This window comes from Schistocerca serialis, chromosome 2, assembly GCF_023864345.2.
Source record: "Schistocerca serialis cubense isolate TAMUIC-IGC-003099 chromosome 2, iqSchSeri2.2, whole genome shotgun sequence".
NCBI classification, from domain to species: Eukaryota; Metazoa; Arthropoda; class Insecta; order Orthoptera; family Acrididae; genus Schistocerca; species Schistocerca serialis.
In genome coordinates, this window is record NC_064639.1 from 411,217,418 (window position 1) to 411,230,730 (window position 13,313).

General features: G+C 37.6%; 1 protein-coding gene across 5 annotated transcripts in view; it reads left to right on the forward strand.

Annotated features, from left to right (window-relative positions):
* LOC126457249 (serologically defined colon cancer antigen 8 homolog) overlaps positions 1-13,313 on the forward strand; it is a 234,878-nt gene that overhangs the window by 94,022 nt on the left and 127,543 nt on the right. For 4 of the 5 annotated variants that reach the window (XM_050093402.1, XM_050093404.1, XM_050093405.1 and 1 more), the window contains exons 8-9: positions 844-1,082; positions 10,166-10,295. In XM_050093402.1, coding sequence (XP_049949359.1) covers positions 844-1,082; positions 10,166-10,295 — 369 coding nt within the window. The remainder of the gene's footprint in view (positions 1-843; positions 1,083-10,165; positions 10,296-13,313) is intronic. The other variant, XM_050093403.1, reaches the window with a different exon arrangement.

The window sequence follows — 13,313 nt, forward strand, 5'->3', positions numbered from 1 at the left end:
TTTGTGTCTATTATTAATACTGCTATTCTAGTGGTCACTGATGAAAATTCAGATGTATTAGCAGCTAGAGCCTTACTCGCACAAAATACAATACGTAATTTGTGCTCTGGATCACAGGTTCCATGAAAGATTGCATGTTTTTCTACATAAAGGGTAACCATTATCCTCCCAGCGAACTTCCTGTAAAGGGACTAAAAGCACCTCCTTGACTAGACTGACTTAGGCACCTGTTTTGTAGAAACTGTGAATATTCCATGTCCAAACTCATGTACCTTGTTTTCACATTTTTCATCTATTTTGTATTATGAAGATTGGAGGAGTCCTTATTTCTGTTTACCATTACCAAGTTTTCTGTGATGGGGTTGTAACTCATCACCAATCCCCAAACTGGACGACATGGGTTTTTGTTTTTGGCAGTAACCTTCCACTGGATGAACTGCTTTCCTTGTAGCTGCCGAGGTTTGTCTACTCTTTCCTTAAAAGAATGAAAGGATGGAGACAGGAAGTAGGAAGATACGGCACTGTGAGGGACACTATCTCTGGTTCATTGACTAAGACGTGTCTAGCTTGAGAGAGTGTGTGAGTAACTATGCTACTGGCTGCATAGCTCTTAGTTCTATGAATGTGCAAACCTCTCTGCCTGCAAGGACAGTGCTGTTTTAAGGATGTGTTTCCAGAAGAGAAAAATTTCCCCTCACTGCACAAAATATATTATTTGAATCTGTGTTACACAATTTCATAATGTGAATTCTGCGCCTGTTGTATTAAATCTTAAATAATACTTTTTTCATTGTGTGATGAAAAGTGCTGGTGCTCACTCATCTGCCAGATTCTAATGTACAGCAGGTCTCCAGAGTGAGGCGTCACAGAACGCAGCAGAACGTGGTTCCTTGGAGCAAGAGCTTACCTCAAGTAGACTCATGATTGAGCGAGCTGAACGTGAGGCACGGCAGGAAGCAGCTCGACTTCAGGCTGAAATAACAGCACTTCGACAACGTCTCGATCGTGCTGATGGAGATCTCTTGCACAGCAGGCGTGAAAACCTACGGCTTTCTGAACAGGTTGCATCACTTGAGCGAGAGGTATTGTTTCTTCCCATCTTCTAGTTTATATCGTTAAGGCCTGTGTTGGAGGTACAGTGTATAGATGAATAGTAGGGAATAACATCAAAATATCAGGTGGCAAATTGTTGCAATCTGTAGCATCGAAAGTATTGCGAATAATAATCATGATTGTTATTGTTTTATATTATTGTAATGGGCTGCTCATTACATATTGCACTATAAGATTTTGGGGAATGGTTAATGGTGTCGAGTCCTTCTGTTATTTACACAGATTCACATGTAAGTTGGATTGACATGGCTTGATTTCCCAAGTTTGTATCATCCAGTTTAGACTTCATATGAGCTTTATGAGAGTATTACCATTTATTTGAATTGTTACTATTATTGTAAATACCGTACCAAATACCTTACCAATTGTCTTCTCATTAAATTATCTGGTAAAATGGTAATTTCATGGAAGGGTGGAAGATATTCCTTACACGAGGAGTCATTAGGTTTGTTTGAGCAGCAATCACAGATAATTTGCACAGTGAAGAAGAGTTTCAAGTTATTTGTACTTTTTGCATTGCTAGAACACGTATCCTGCTTTGTTATTTGGTCACCAGTAGCATTTTTTATTGTAATATGTAAAAAACAGATATGATATGAAAATAATTATCAAGCACTGAACCTGTAATGTCCTAGCTAAACAAGGAAAACACTGTATGTATTTATGTTGGCAAGTGGGACATTGGGATTACTTGAGAAAATACTGGAAATCATTGGAATTAACAGCCTGAAAGGGGCTATTATCTTAACCCTTTTGTGGGTGCATTTTTTGTAACAACACAGTGATGATAATTGTTTTACTATTCTGTTAGAATTGTGGTCAACTAACTATATTTATTCTTTGATAATTTTATTTTTGTGATTTATGACCAAAAACTGTGCTGGTACATGTATCATCATGGCGCCTTTGTGAGATATTAAAACTATGATGGTAAATGGATTTCCCTCTTCCCTTTTGTGAGCTGTTACGTGTCGCCATTATACATAAAAATTAATGAACAGTGTTTTCTGTTTTTATTTTATGTTTTTTTTTATTTTATTTAAAAAATAGATATTGAAGTTTACCTACCACAATGTGAAAACAATCCCAGAAACTTTATCACGCACTAAATGTATGAGCTGATACAGGTCACAATAATGTATATTGCAGAAGCAAAGCATTGTGTTTCGACAACTGCAGTGATCCCACAACAAACAGAATCTGATTATTGTAGCAATTTTCATACATATGGTGCAATGTACTACCATGAGATGTCAGGCATAGACAGAGATGGTAAGACATATTCCCAAGAGCTTTGGGATACTGCTAAGTTGGTGGTAAGTGTGCTTCCCAAGGACCACAAATGACAGATTAATTCTGTGTAAATATACTTCCCAAGCCCCTTCCAGAAACTACTTTGATGGCAACCACACTTCCCAAGAACCATTAGAAAACTGTTGTTTGGTGGGATCTATACTTCCCACAGTGCTGAAGGCTATATTTCACAACAAACAGTAACTGCAGCTGGTGCAGCAGACTGCCACTAGATGCCAGGAGCATACAGAAGTGGTTAACACATGTTCTCGTAAATGCTGTAAAGAAATGCATTTAGTGGAAAGTATTTCCCCCATGGCCTGTGAAAGGGTTAAGGGCAAAGATTTTTGTTGTGTGAACAAGGAAATTCAGTTTATATCTTCTACTTTAGCACGAGCATTCAATTATTTACTTTTACTTCCAAGAGACATAGAAGTTCTCAATATGCAGAAACTGCCAAGATGTGAATATTGGAGGAGAGGTCTTTTACGTGTGTGTATGTTGGTTGGGAACAATGTCTGATTGAGATGGAGAGAGTGATCGGGCTGTGCTATGTTGTTCATTGAATGTAGCATACTTTTCTCAAGTTACAATTTAATGATACGTGTTTGCCATTTTAGATTAATTGGGATCCACAAGCCTAAAAATAAGTTTGCAACTCAGGGTATATTTTAGAAACATCAGTTTTGACATGCACTCATTCTTGTGTTTATATATTAAAGTTCAGGAAGGCTACACTGCTTAGTATCAAGTTGAAATTAATTTGCTGTATCATTAAATTTTCAGCATCCATAGAGGATCTCGGTCAATTTTGTTGATAAGCAATAGTGGCTAATTAACACTCTTGGGTTGTTTGGTCGAAAGCTCTTTCATTCTTCTATTAATATGTTTTAATGAAAACAGTTAACAGTGAAGTGAAGTGGATAATGATATTAAAAAATTCCACAAAATATATACATCACACGTGGAAAATGTATTGTGATGATGAAACAGTGTATTTTGGCCGATCCATAATTGATCAAAGAATGATATTCTGTAAATATGAAACTTTAATGACACAACTTAGAAATAACATGAAACCTGAAGAAGATTGCACAAAGGTGTCAAAATATGTCTTCTGAACAAAATGTTGTGTCGCAAACTACTAACTAATTTCGACTGCCCAGTAGTTTTAACATAAATTTGGTAATGTGCAGACATACATACCATATAGCATTAATAGATCATACATTATGTCATAAAAGACACAAATAATGAGAAAATACTGGAAGGTCGTAGGAATTTGCAACCCTAAATTTTGGCACAAAATGAGTGGTTTGTTCATATGGCAGTGGCTCCCTACTAATCTTGTTGTAATTTCTATCCTTGGTAAGGGACATGTGTCAGTTATGCTTGGGTCTTTACTGTACGCTTGAGATCACCACAGGTTTGATGGGACTCAGAGTTTGTTAACTGTGACCAATTGGTATGTCTTTTGAACTGTGACCATTTTGTGTATGAAATACGATGTACTGTTAGATTAGATTAGATTAATACTAGTTCCATGGATCATGAATATGATATTTCGTAATGATGTGGAACGAGTCGAATTTTCTAATACATGACATAATTAGGTTAATTTAACAACATACTTAAGTTAATATAACAACTTTATTTTTTTGTGTTTTTTGTTTTTCTTTATTTTTTATTTTTATTTTTTTTATTTTTTAAATATTTTTTTTTCTTTTTTTTCTTAATTTATGTCTAAAAATTCCTCTATGGAGTAGAAGGAGCTGTCATTCAGAAATTCTTTTACTTTCTTCTTAAATACTTGTTGGTTATCTGTCAGACTTTTGATACTATTTGGTAAGTGACCAAAGACTTTAGTGCCAGTATAATTCACCCCTTTCTGTGCCAAAGTTAGATTTAATCTGTCAAAAATTACAGATAGGTGTCAGCTCTGAATGCAAAGTGGGCTGAAAACCCTTTTGCACACCCCAATTCTTGATTCAGTAGGATGGAAAATAGGTCACAGGGTTCATTAATTTGTTGCTATGGCATGATTTCGAGATAACCTGAGCTGAGTCCGCTATGGTAAACTGGTATTTGTTAAAAGAGAGATTTCTTCTTGCTAAATGACCACGAGTCTCAAATAGGTCACAGGTTTCATTAATTTGTTGCTATTGCATGATTTCAGAGATAACTTGAGCTGAGTCCACTATGGTAAAGTTGAATTTGTTAAAAGAGAGATGCTAAACGACCACAAGTCTCAGCTGTCTACTGACCAGAATGTATGTTCCTTGGTCAACCCACACCCCTTTTACAAGAATTGGAATTTGGCAGAATCCTGGTAACACTATGCCACACCATGGAAGTGGAGGGAACCCCAATTGGATATATGTTTCCGCTGATAACAATGTAGCTGTTGTGTCTGTGTTGATATGGAGCTGAACTGAATTCCTGGCTATCTGTAGGTTACTCGCAGCACTTTTGTTGTGCTTCCCCTTGCATTACATGAATGGGATTTACTTGCATGGGTTTCACCTCTTAGTGCCACAACAAACAAATACCACACGGCCTGACCAACCAAAATTCGTGCAATATTCTTGGAAGTTTGGGCAAACCTTGTGAGAATGGTGGAAGAAACAATTTGAGCAAGAGGAGAGCTCCATATGGCACCAGCATGGCGGTCTATTCCATGGTGTTGGACAATGACCTTTGGCTAGCCTGTCATACCACTTCAAAAGCCTGTCTATAGCTAGGACATCATCTACCCTAAGGTCGGCTAATATCAGTGCTTCCACCTGGACATGTTGTCTCGAGTGAACACATCTGCTTACGACTACCTACAGTTGTTTGCAACGAACTGAAATTTCCAGTGCTGGCTGATACATTGAAGTTAAGTAGACCATTGTTATAAGGCTGACTTTGTGTTCCGCATAGTTGGAGGAGGACAGTTTTTCTGATAACACTTTATGACAGCACAGTCTGTTGCCAGCTCAAGAATGTTCCACTCACCTTTTAGTGATTTCTTTTGCTGTGCGTGGCTCTCCTGAAGCTGTGAGTAGTGTTTTTCAGCTTCAAAAGCTGTAAGAAAAATTTCCACACCAAACATGTTGACAATGTGTAGACGTTGTTTTCTAGTTCCAGACTTGGCTAACTACCAGATGAGAGAAAGTTGTAGAGTGAAAACTGTAATATTGTTACTTTCAAGTACAATTTTATGCCACCAAGTTCGAATTACACATTACAGTTTGAAATGTGACTTTCATTTGTACAGCACAATCACTTTTCGTAGCCGGTTCAAGGTCTCCACCATCACCTCTCACTGAAAAGACACATGGATTGTCTGTTTATTTAGTACTTGCTCAATACCTGGCTAGTGTTCACTTTGAACTATCAGTGCTAGGTTATGATTGTACAATACACCATACAGAATTCAAGTTAGTTGAAGTAAAGTCACATAGAAAATTCTGAATTCGCACATTCGTCATTTACGTTCATTAGTAATACTTTCCAGCACTCCATGATCTTTTAAATCTCATGGCAACTCAAAATTCAGATGTCTTTGTAGAGCTCAGCACAAACACGTCTGATCATCACTGTATCTGAACACTGAGTCTTTTAGATTCCAGATAGCAATACCAATTATGGTACAGATACTCGTGAAAGTGCAGTCTTCTGATTGGGTGCATCCAAACTCAGCCAATCAGCTTTTGAGTTTGATCCATACCAGCCTGCTTTTTCCATTATGAACCACTCACATTATCAAGTTATTTTAGACAAATGTATTAAATAATATGCATCAGCAAAACAAATAACAACTTAATTCCCTCTGTAGATGTCAACATTTCTGAAATACCTTTATTGTTCCGCCAGTACTGTAAACTGGCATATTACAATATACAAAATTACCCATTATATGTGACCCATTGACATACACACTTCCATACACTCAGCTATTTACAGCTGCAAATATTCACATGCCAGATACATACCACATTTGTTCCTTCATTTGTTCAAGTAAGAAAACATTTGCAATTGGCAATACTTAATAAAAATGTTAAAGACACCAAAATTGAAATTTATTTCATTTTACGTGTAATCTTTTTTGTTTGCTACTGAAAAGCTAGTTATTTAATTAAATCCTCCATTGACTAGTTATGAACTTACGAGGATGTTACTGATTTTTGTAAGTTCTATATTTGGTATTTTAAGTGATTTTGAGTATCTCTAAAAGTACTGTAGATACAAGGATTAGCTATTGACATATCACACTGTTGTACAAAGTTTTATCCCATTTGGTATTTGGTAAAAGTATCATTTTGCTTTATAATATGTACTTAATAATGCATTGTCTGTAAGGAAGTGACACATCTCAGCTGAAACCTCAGGCTGTCTCATGCAAGTAACATCTGTCAGAGTGAAGCCATGACTGACTGTCTGGATACAGCTACTAGCAATCATAAGATTTCTATAGAACAGTGTGTGCTGCTAAGCCACACACCTCTCTTATTCTTTCTCTCCCCCCCCCCCCCCCCCCCCCCTCTCCCACACTCCTTTCTATTGTTTGCAAATAAAGTTTAAGAGTTACATAAAATTGCAATTGAAGATAATAAATTTTTCAATTTTCAAAAAATTAAACAGTGTAATACAAAATTAGAAATTCCTTGCCTTGGGCTTGCTAGCAGTTAAACTAACTTAGTCTGCTATTTTTAAAAGAAATACCCTCACGTCCCTTCCAAAAATCATTTTGTGTTCAAGCTCTGCATCAAACAGTGGAAGGCCACTCAAACACGTATACTCTTTGACGATGCGGTGAGATGCAGCCATATAACAGTTGGTCTTCGTCAGTATACAGAAAAAAAAAAGAAGAAAAAAGAGTCCAAAGATCAAAATCTTCGCACAGCACATGGACTTCACCAGTAACAAATACTTGTCTGCCCAAGTAGACAACACCTGAGGGCAAAGTAAGCCCTTATGACTTGTGAACAGCTGTTGCCTGGCTCAATGTCAGAGGCAAGCAGTTATCGCCCAGCTCATTGTCAAAAGCAGCTGAAGTCACTGGATTGTCATACTTAATTTGCCATCATAATCAACTGGTATTGGTTGAATAGCATAAAAATGTTTATCTTTAGTTGAAATGTTGAGATAAACAACAAACCAAATGAGAACTTCCGGTGGTTACCATCTCAACAGTTTCACTCACTGTGCCAATGGTGAGATCGGCACTAACTGAAATGTTACCGTCAACATAATTTGAGTGCTTACTGCACTCAAGTTACGTTGTCTTGTGGGCTACTGCAATACTGATTTCATCAGCAACTCCACCACAATCACTGACGTTTTGTTTCAATGCCCTTTCAGTGCTGACTTTTCTGCATCCTCTGACATTTCCGAGTATGTGTCGATGGCCCAAACTTTATAAACTTTTACAAGCCTCAGTTCCAGGCAAAGAACTGTGCATTTGTTGGATAGATGTGAAGCAATTGCTTCACGCTCTCCAATTTCAAATCAACTTCAGACATAACTTTGCCATAGAGCACATCATCAAGAGTGAACTTATCTTTTAACATATTACAGATCCTTTTGAAATCTGCACCCAATATGAAAAGATGTCAAAACATTTGGTGATCACAAGCACGGCAAGACTTTGTCGAGAAAGTGTCATTGCCTGCAAAAAATTGTCACGCTACTGTTCCATGCTCCTCCATGCTCCATCCGCTTGTGTCTGTGTATGTGCGGATGGATATGTGTGTGTGTGGGAGTGTATACCTGTCCTTTTTCCCCCCTAAGGTAAGTCTTTCCGCTCCCGGGATTGGAATGACTCCTTACCCTCTCCCTTAAAACCCACATCCTTTCGTCTTTCCCTCTCCTTCCCTCTTTCCTGATGAAGCAACCGTTGGTTGCGAAAGCTTGAATTGTGCGTGTATGTTTGTGTTTGTTTGTGTGTCTATCGACCTGCCAGCACTTTCGTTTGGTAAGTCACATCATCTTTGTTTTTAGATGAATTTAATATTCAGTTTGAGGAAAGCGGTTTGACAGTTAAATGTCACATTAGTGCAAATTTTCATGTGCAAAACAATTAGGTCTTTAAAATATGAACTTTTTGATACCTCATTGATATAGGTGGCAGCAGCTGTCGTGAAATGTTTCCATTTTTCCTTCAGATCACTAATTAACTTTCTCATAATTACCTACATTACTTTCAAGCAATCAATCTCTCTCTCTCTCTCTCTCTCTCTCTCTCTCTCTCTCTCTCACACACACACACACACACACACACACACACACACACACACACACAGAGAGAGAGAGAGAGAGAGAGAGAGAGAGAGAGAGAGAGAGAGCGAACATTTGGATCAGTTGGTTCTACTTTTGACACAACAAAAGACATTTAACTTCACCGAAGAAAATCATCTAGTATGGCAACCTGCTCCGTTTCCTTACTGTGTGTGCCATGTCAATACCAGGTCCTGAGTGTCTGTGAATTTAAAGATTTTTCAAAAATCTCTGCACTTCTATCTACAGATCAATTCAAATCACTCCTAATCTGTTACCATCAGCTGCACATTTTAGAAAGCAGTCAGGGGCACAGGGTTTAGAATGGAGAGGTTCAGAGATTTCCATAATTATTTGTAGTTCATTTAAGAAAGATAATCAGATCTGTACAAAAATGCAAGAAAGTAACAGACTTGGAAGGGACAAGGGTGCATTCAAGATATTGATAAGTTTCAGGGATCATACCAGAAGTTTTTGTGAGATTGTTATCTGTATTGAAAGTAAACATGTCTGTGATAAGCTGCATCAGGCTTTATATGGTTAATGACAACCTGTGAAAACAAATGCCCTTTTCCATGTAGTTTTCAGTCAGTTTTGTCTGAAATATTATTCGTTCAAGAGCTTGGGCATTTTTAATTGCACAATTCTCAAGCACGTAACTGTCGCCATGAACCACAGTGCAGGAATGGGGCAATAGATGGGTGGGGGTGGGGGATGGGCAGAGGACCTTATCGTGATAAAAGGGATAAAGATACGGAATAAATGTTAGTAAAACAGTGATAATGCAAATAGTTTTTGTTTACTCTTAGTCCATGCTATTAAAATATAAATTTGCAATTTCTATTCATAGTTTTTGTTCCCTGCACAGTTTGTTTCAAGAAATGCACTAATTTTTTTGATATAATATCAAGTAGACTCAGAAAATGTGCTCTATGTCAGCAGTTATGTCTTATAATTGCAGTGAATGAGAAGTGTCACACGTACATACGTTCAAGAGTTATGCTTTAAGGAAGACAGCAATCCTGTCACACAAATTTATATTTCAAATTTCTGAAACCATTTGTGAGGGAGGATTCTTGAAGCATTATTAAGTCATTTGTGTACTGATTTTATAGGGCTGGGAAGGCAACGTTAAAGTAGTTTCACTGTAATGAGATGCAGATAAACAGTTATTTTCCAAGCCAATTGTTGAGTTGTATGGGAAGAGAATTCCAGTTTTGGAAATGAGTGTTCAATGAAGATGGGAAAGCAAAGTGAAAGAAAGAAACTGAACAGTAGCAAGTGCTAGAGAATCATGTGAAAGAACATACTTTCACAGGTGTCGAAAGAGGAATATGAAAGTTCATGCAAACATTGTTAGACTTGGCTAAATGGTAAACATTTTATGTTTATAGTTGGTTCTTAGAACAGTGATAGAAATTCTAGAAATCATTACAAGTCTCATATAACCAATATCTTGTATTATGATGATATGTGAGAGATTTTGTTATTCTTTCAGCTTAACCTAGCAAAAATGGCTAAAGAAAGTGCTACAAGAGATGCTGGTATTAGATCCTCTCCAAGTAAACAGTCAGGTGGAAGGGAAAAAGAGCTCTCATCAATGATTATGGATATGGAAGCTAAACATGGTAAGCTGTAATTAGATGACTGTTTATATTACACATTAATATATTGGCTGCGTGGTTGTGCATGTACTGAAACTCAACAAGAAGTATTAGGTTAAAATATAAATTTGCAATTTGCATTTAATCGAATGAAATTCTCTGTACTATTTCATTATAGCTACAAAAAAGTATCTGTTTCAATTTTATCATTTGATATGGCTCTTTGTACACCCAATTCTTTACTTAGTCTCAGAAATAAAAAGTAAATACCATGAACAAACATAGTGAATACAGCATCTAAGAACTTCACTTTGAAGTGAAGATAATGCAATTGTACAGTGATAAACTAAAATGTGTATGATGGAGCATTTCAGTGATGGAAGTAGAGTATCTTCTCTTTGAAATGTGTTCTCTTAGCCTAAATGTGAGGATCACTCCAAAAGAAATACACAACATTTTTTTTTTCTTTTTTTTTCCTCCCCAAACTCCAACTTTTCTTTTACATCTTTTCACTTCACAGAGGTCATAAAAATATTTTTCTGCTTGTATCCAAATTTCATTCAATCTGTTTCCACAAATCGTGCTGTCATACCACCTCTGCAAGATAGCTTATTCCATTTGATGTTTGTCTGAAGCAACGTGCTGTTATAGAGTTCCTTTCTTGTGGAATGAGACAGTGAGGAACATTCTCCAGGGATTGAAGAAGTTTGTGGGGATGACACTGTTGATCACAAGATAGTTTGACATTAGGCAAGAAGATTATGTGGTGAAAGTGATCACACTAATACTCAGAATCTACTACACAGCGGCAGACCAAGCACTGCACAGACTCCTGAAAATACGCAGCATATTCAGCAGAGATTATGTGAAAAAATGGCATTTTTATCTCTTAAGAATGCATCAACATACTGTAAAAATATCAAAGATAAGGAAAATAATTTGGATGTTTAAAAAAAAATTGTGCGTTTCTTTTGGTGTGACCCTCATAGCATCATTTTGTTGGTCTAAAAGCGAATCTTAATACTCCCTAGTGATGGTGGTACTTTTGTGAAGATAGTCTGTGAACATCAGGCACTCTAAAAACACCATAAAATGGCAGTCATGACTTTTGTGCAGATCAAACAATTTTTACATGCTTTGGTGGTATTTCATCTTCTGTCACCCATGGTCTGTACATGTGTTTCATCTACTGTCAAGAAGTCTTAGAAAAAAATTAATGAACTTGCATTTTAACTCTCAAGTATTTTTTACTCAATTTGTTTTGGTGGGGACTCAAACCATCTTTATTGTGCTCAAAACATGGTGTAATATGAGGTGGACATGTCCTGTTTTTGCAGTGTCACCATGCTCGCATGCGTTCATTTGGCAATTGTTGAAAACAGCTTTAGAAATTTTTGCTGCAACTTTATCAGTCATAGAATTTCTGGATGTCATGAGCACTCATAGTGTTTAGTAGATGCACAGCCATGACCATGAAGCAAACAAATCTTGATCCAGATTTTTCACAGTAATTATAATCTGGCCTTACTTTATAGTATTACAGTAAAATTTGCAGATTGTGTACCCAAAATTCAATGAGTACCTTTGAGCAGTTAATGCTAGACTTCAATAAAATGCACTTCTATGTGAAGAGCTGTATACACCCTATGTACAGTACTGCATTAAGTGAATCCATTTTAAGGAATGTGTTATCATACACAGAAAGCTTTTTCACTGGATGTAAATTTGCAGTATTAAAACAAAGAGTTATGACATGGGAATGTCTTTAATAGTGTACTTCATGTTTTATCTAGTGAATGATAGTGTAATGCAGAACTGTACTTTCAGCAATATGAATTAGAATAGATTGCTACTCAGCACATAGAGGAGGCATTGAGCTGCAGAAGAGCACATTTAAAAGAAGACTGTTGGATGTTATTAAGGTATTGGACAAAGTCTTTTGAATAACAAAAAGTTCCAAGATGGAACAACAACAATATGAAAAGGATAATTGCTACTCACCTTGTACAGGAGATGAGCTGCAGATAAGCACAGTAAAAAGAATACTGGAAATATGTAAGCTCATGGACAAAGTCTTTTCTCAGGCGACGAACTCTCACACAAACACATGGCTATTGTCTCCATCCAATAACGCCTGACTGTGTCTGATGTGAGCAGAAATCTGCTAGGGTGGGTAATGGGTAGTAAGGAGGCAGCATGGGGTGGGCGATGGGGGTTGGAGGGTAGGGGTGGGGGCAGATGTTAGTGCTGCTTGTGGAAGCATGCAGAGATATGGTTGGACATGTTTGAGCTGCTAAACGCAGCATCAGAAAGCTGTGCTGGAGGGGGAAATAGAGATGAGGAAGGGAAAGTAGGATGAGGAAAGGTCTTGTGGGTGCACTGGTGGGATAGAATGCTGGTGTGTTCTGCAATGGGAACAGGGAAGGGAATAAGTAGGTGGCGAACAGGGACTAGTGAAGATTGAGGCCAGGGGGGATACTGAAGTGAAGGATGTGTGGAAGTGAGAGTTCCCACCTGTGTAGTCTACCACATAAGAAGTGATCCTGACCTTATAATCCTACCTGCTAACAAAGGCTCCACCACTGTGATGATAAACAGCACAGATTACCTCATGGATGGTCTCTGGCAGCTGTTACACACCTCCAGCTACAAATTCTTCCACAGTGTCTGCATTCGAGAAATCCAGCAGGATCTCCTATCCCTTCCATCCCAGAACCTGTCACCACACTCCTACCTTCTGTATCCTTCTTAAAGTTCATAATCCCAATCACCCAGGATGCCCCTGGGTTATCCAGGCTATCCTGCCACCACAGAGAGAATCCTGTCCCTGCTGACCACACCTTCAGCCTTTTACCTGTAACATAACCTCCAATATAAAAAATGCTAATTATTTCCTCCACCAACTCCCCACAATTACTCTTCGATTACTTCCTGGCACTCTGCTCATCACAGCCAAGGCCACTATTGAATACTACTTTTCTCAATTACCAACTGACTCTAAATTTACAACCACGTTACTTATTACTGTGACCAGCTACACCC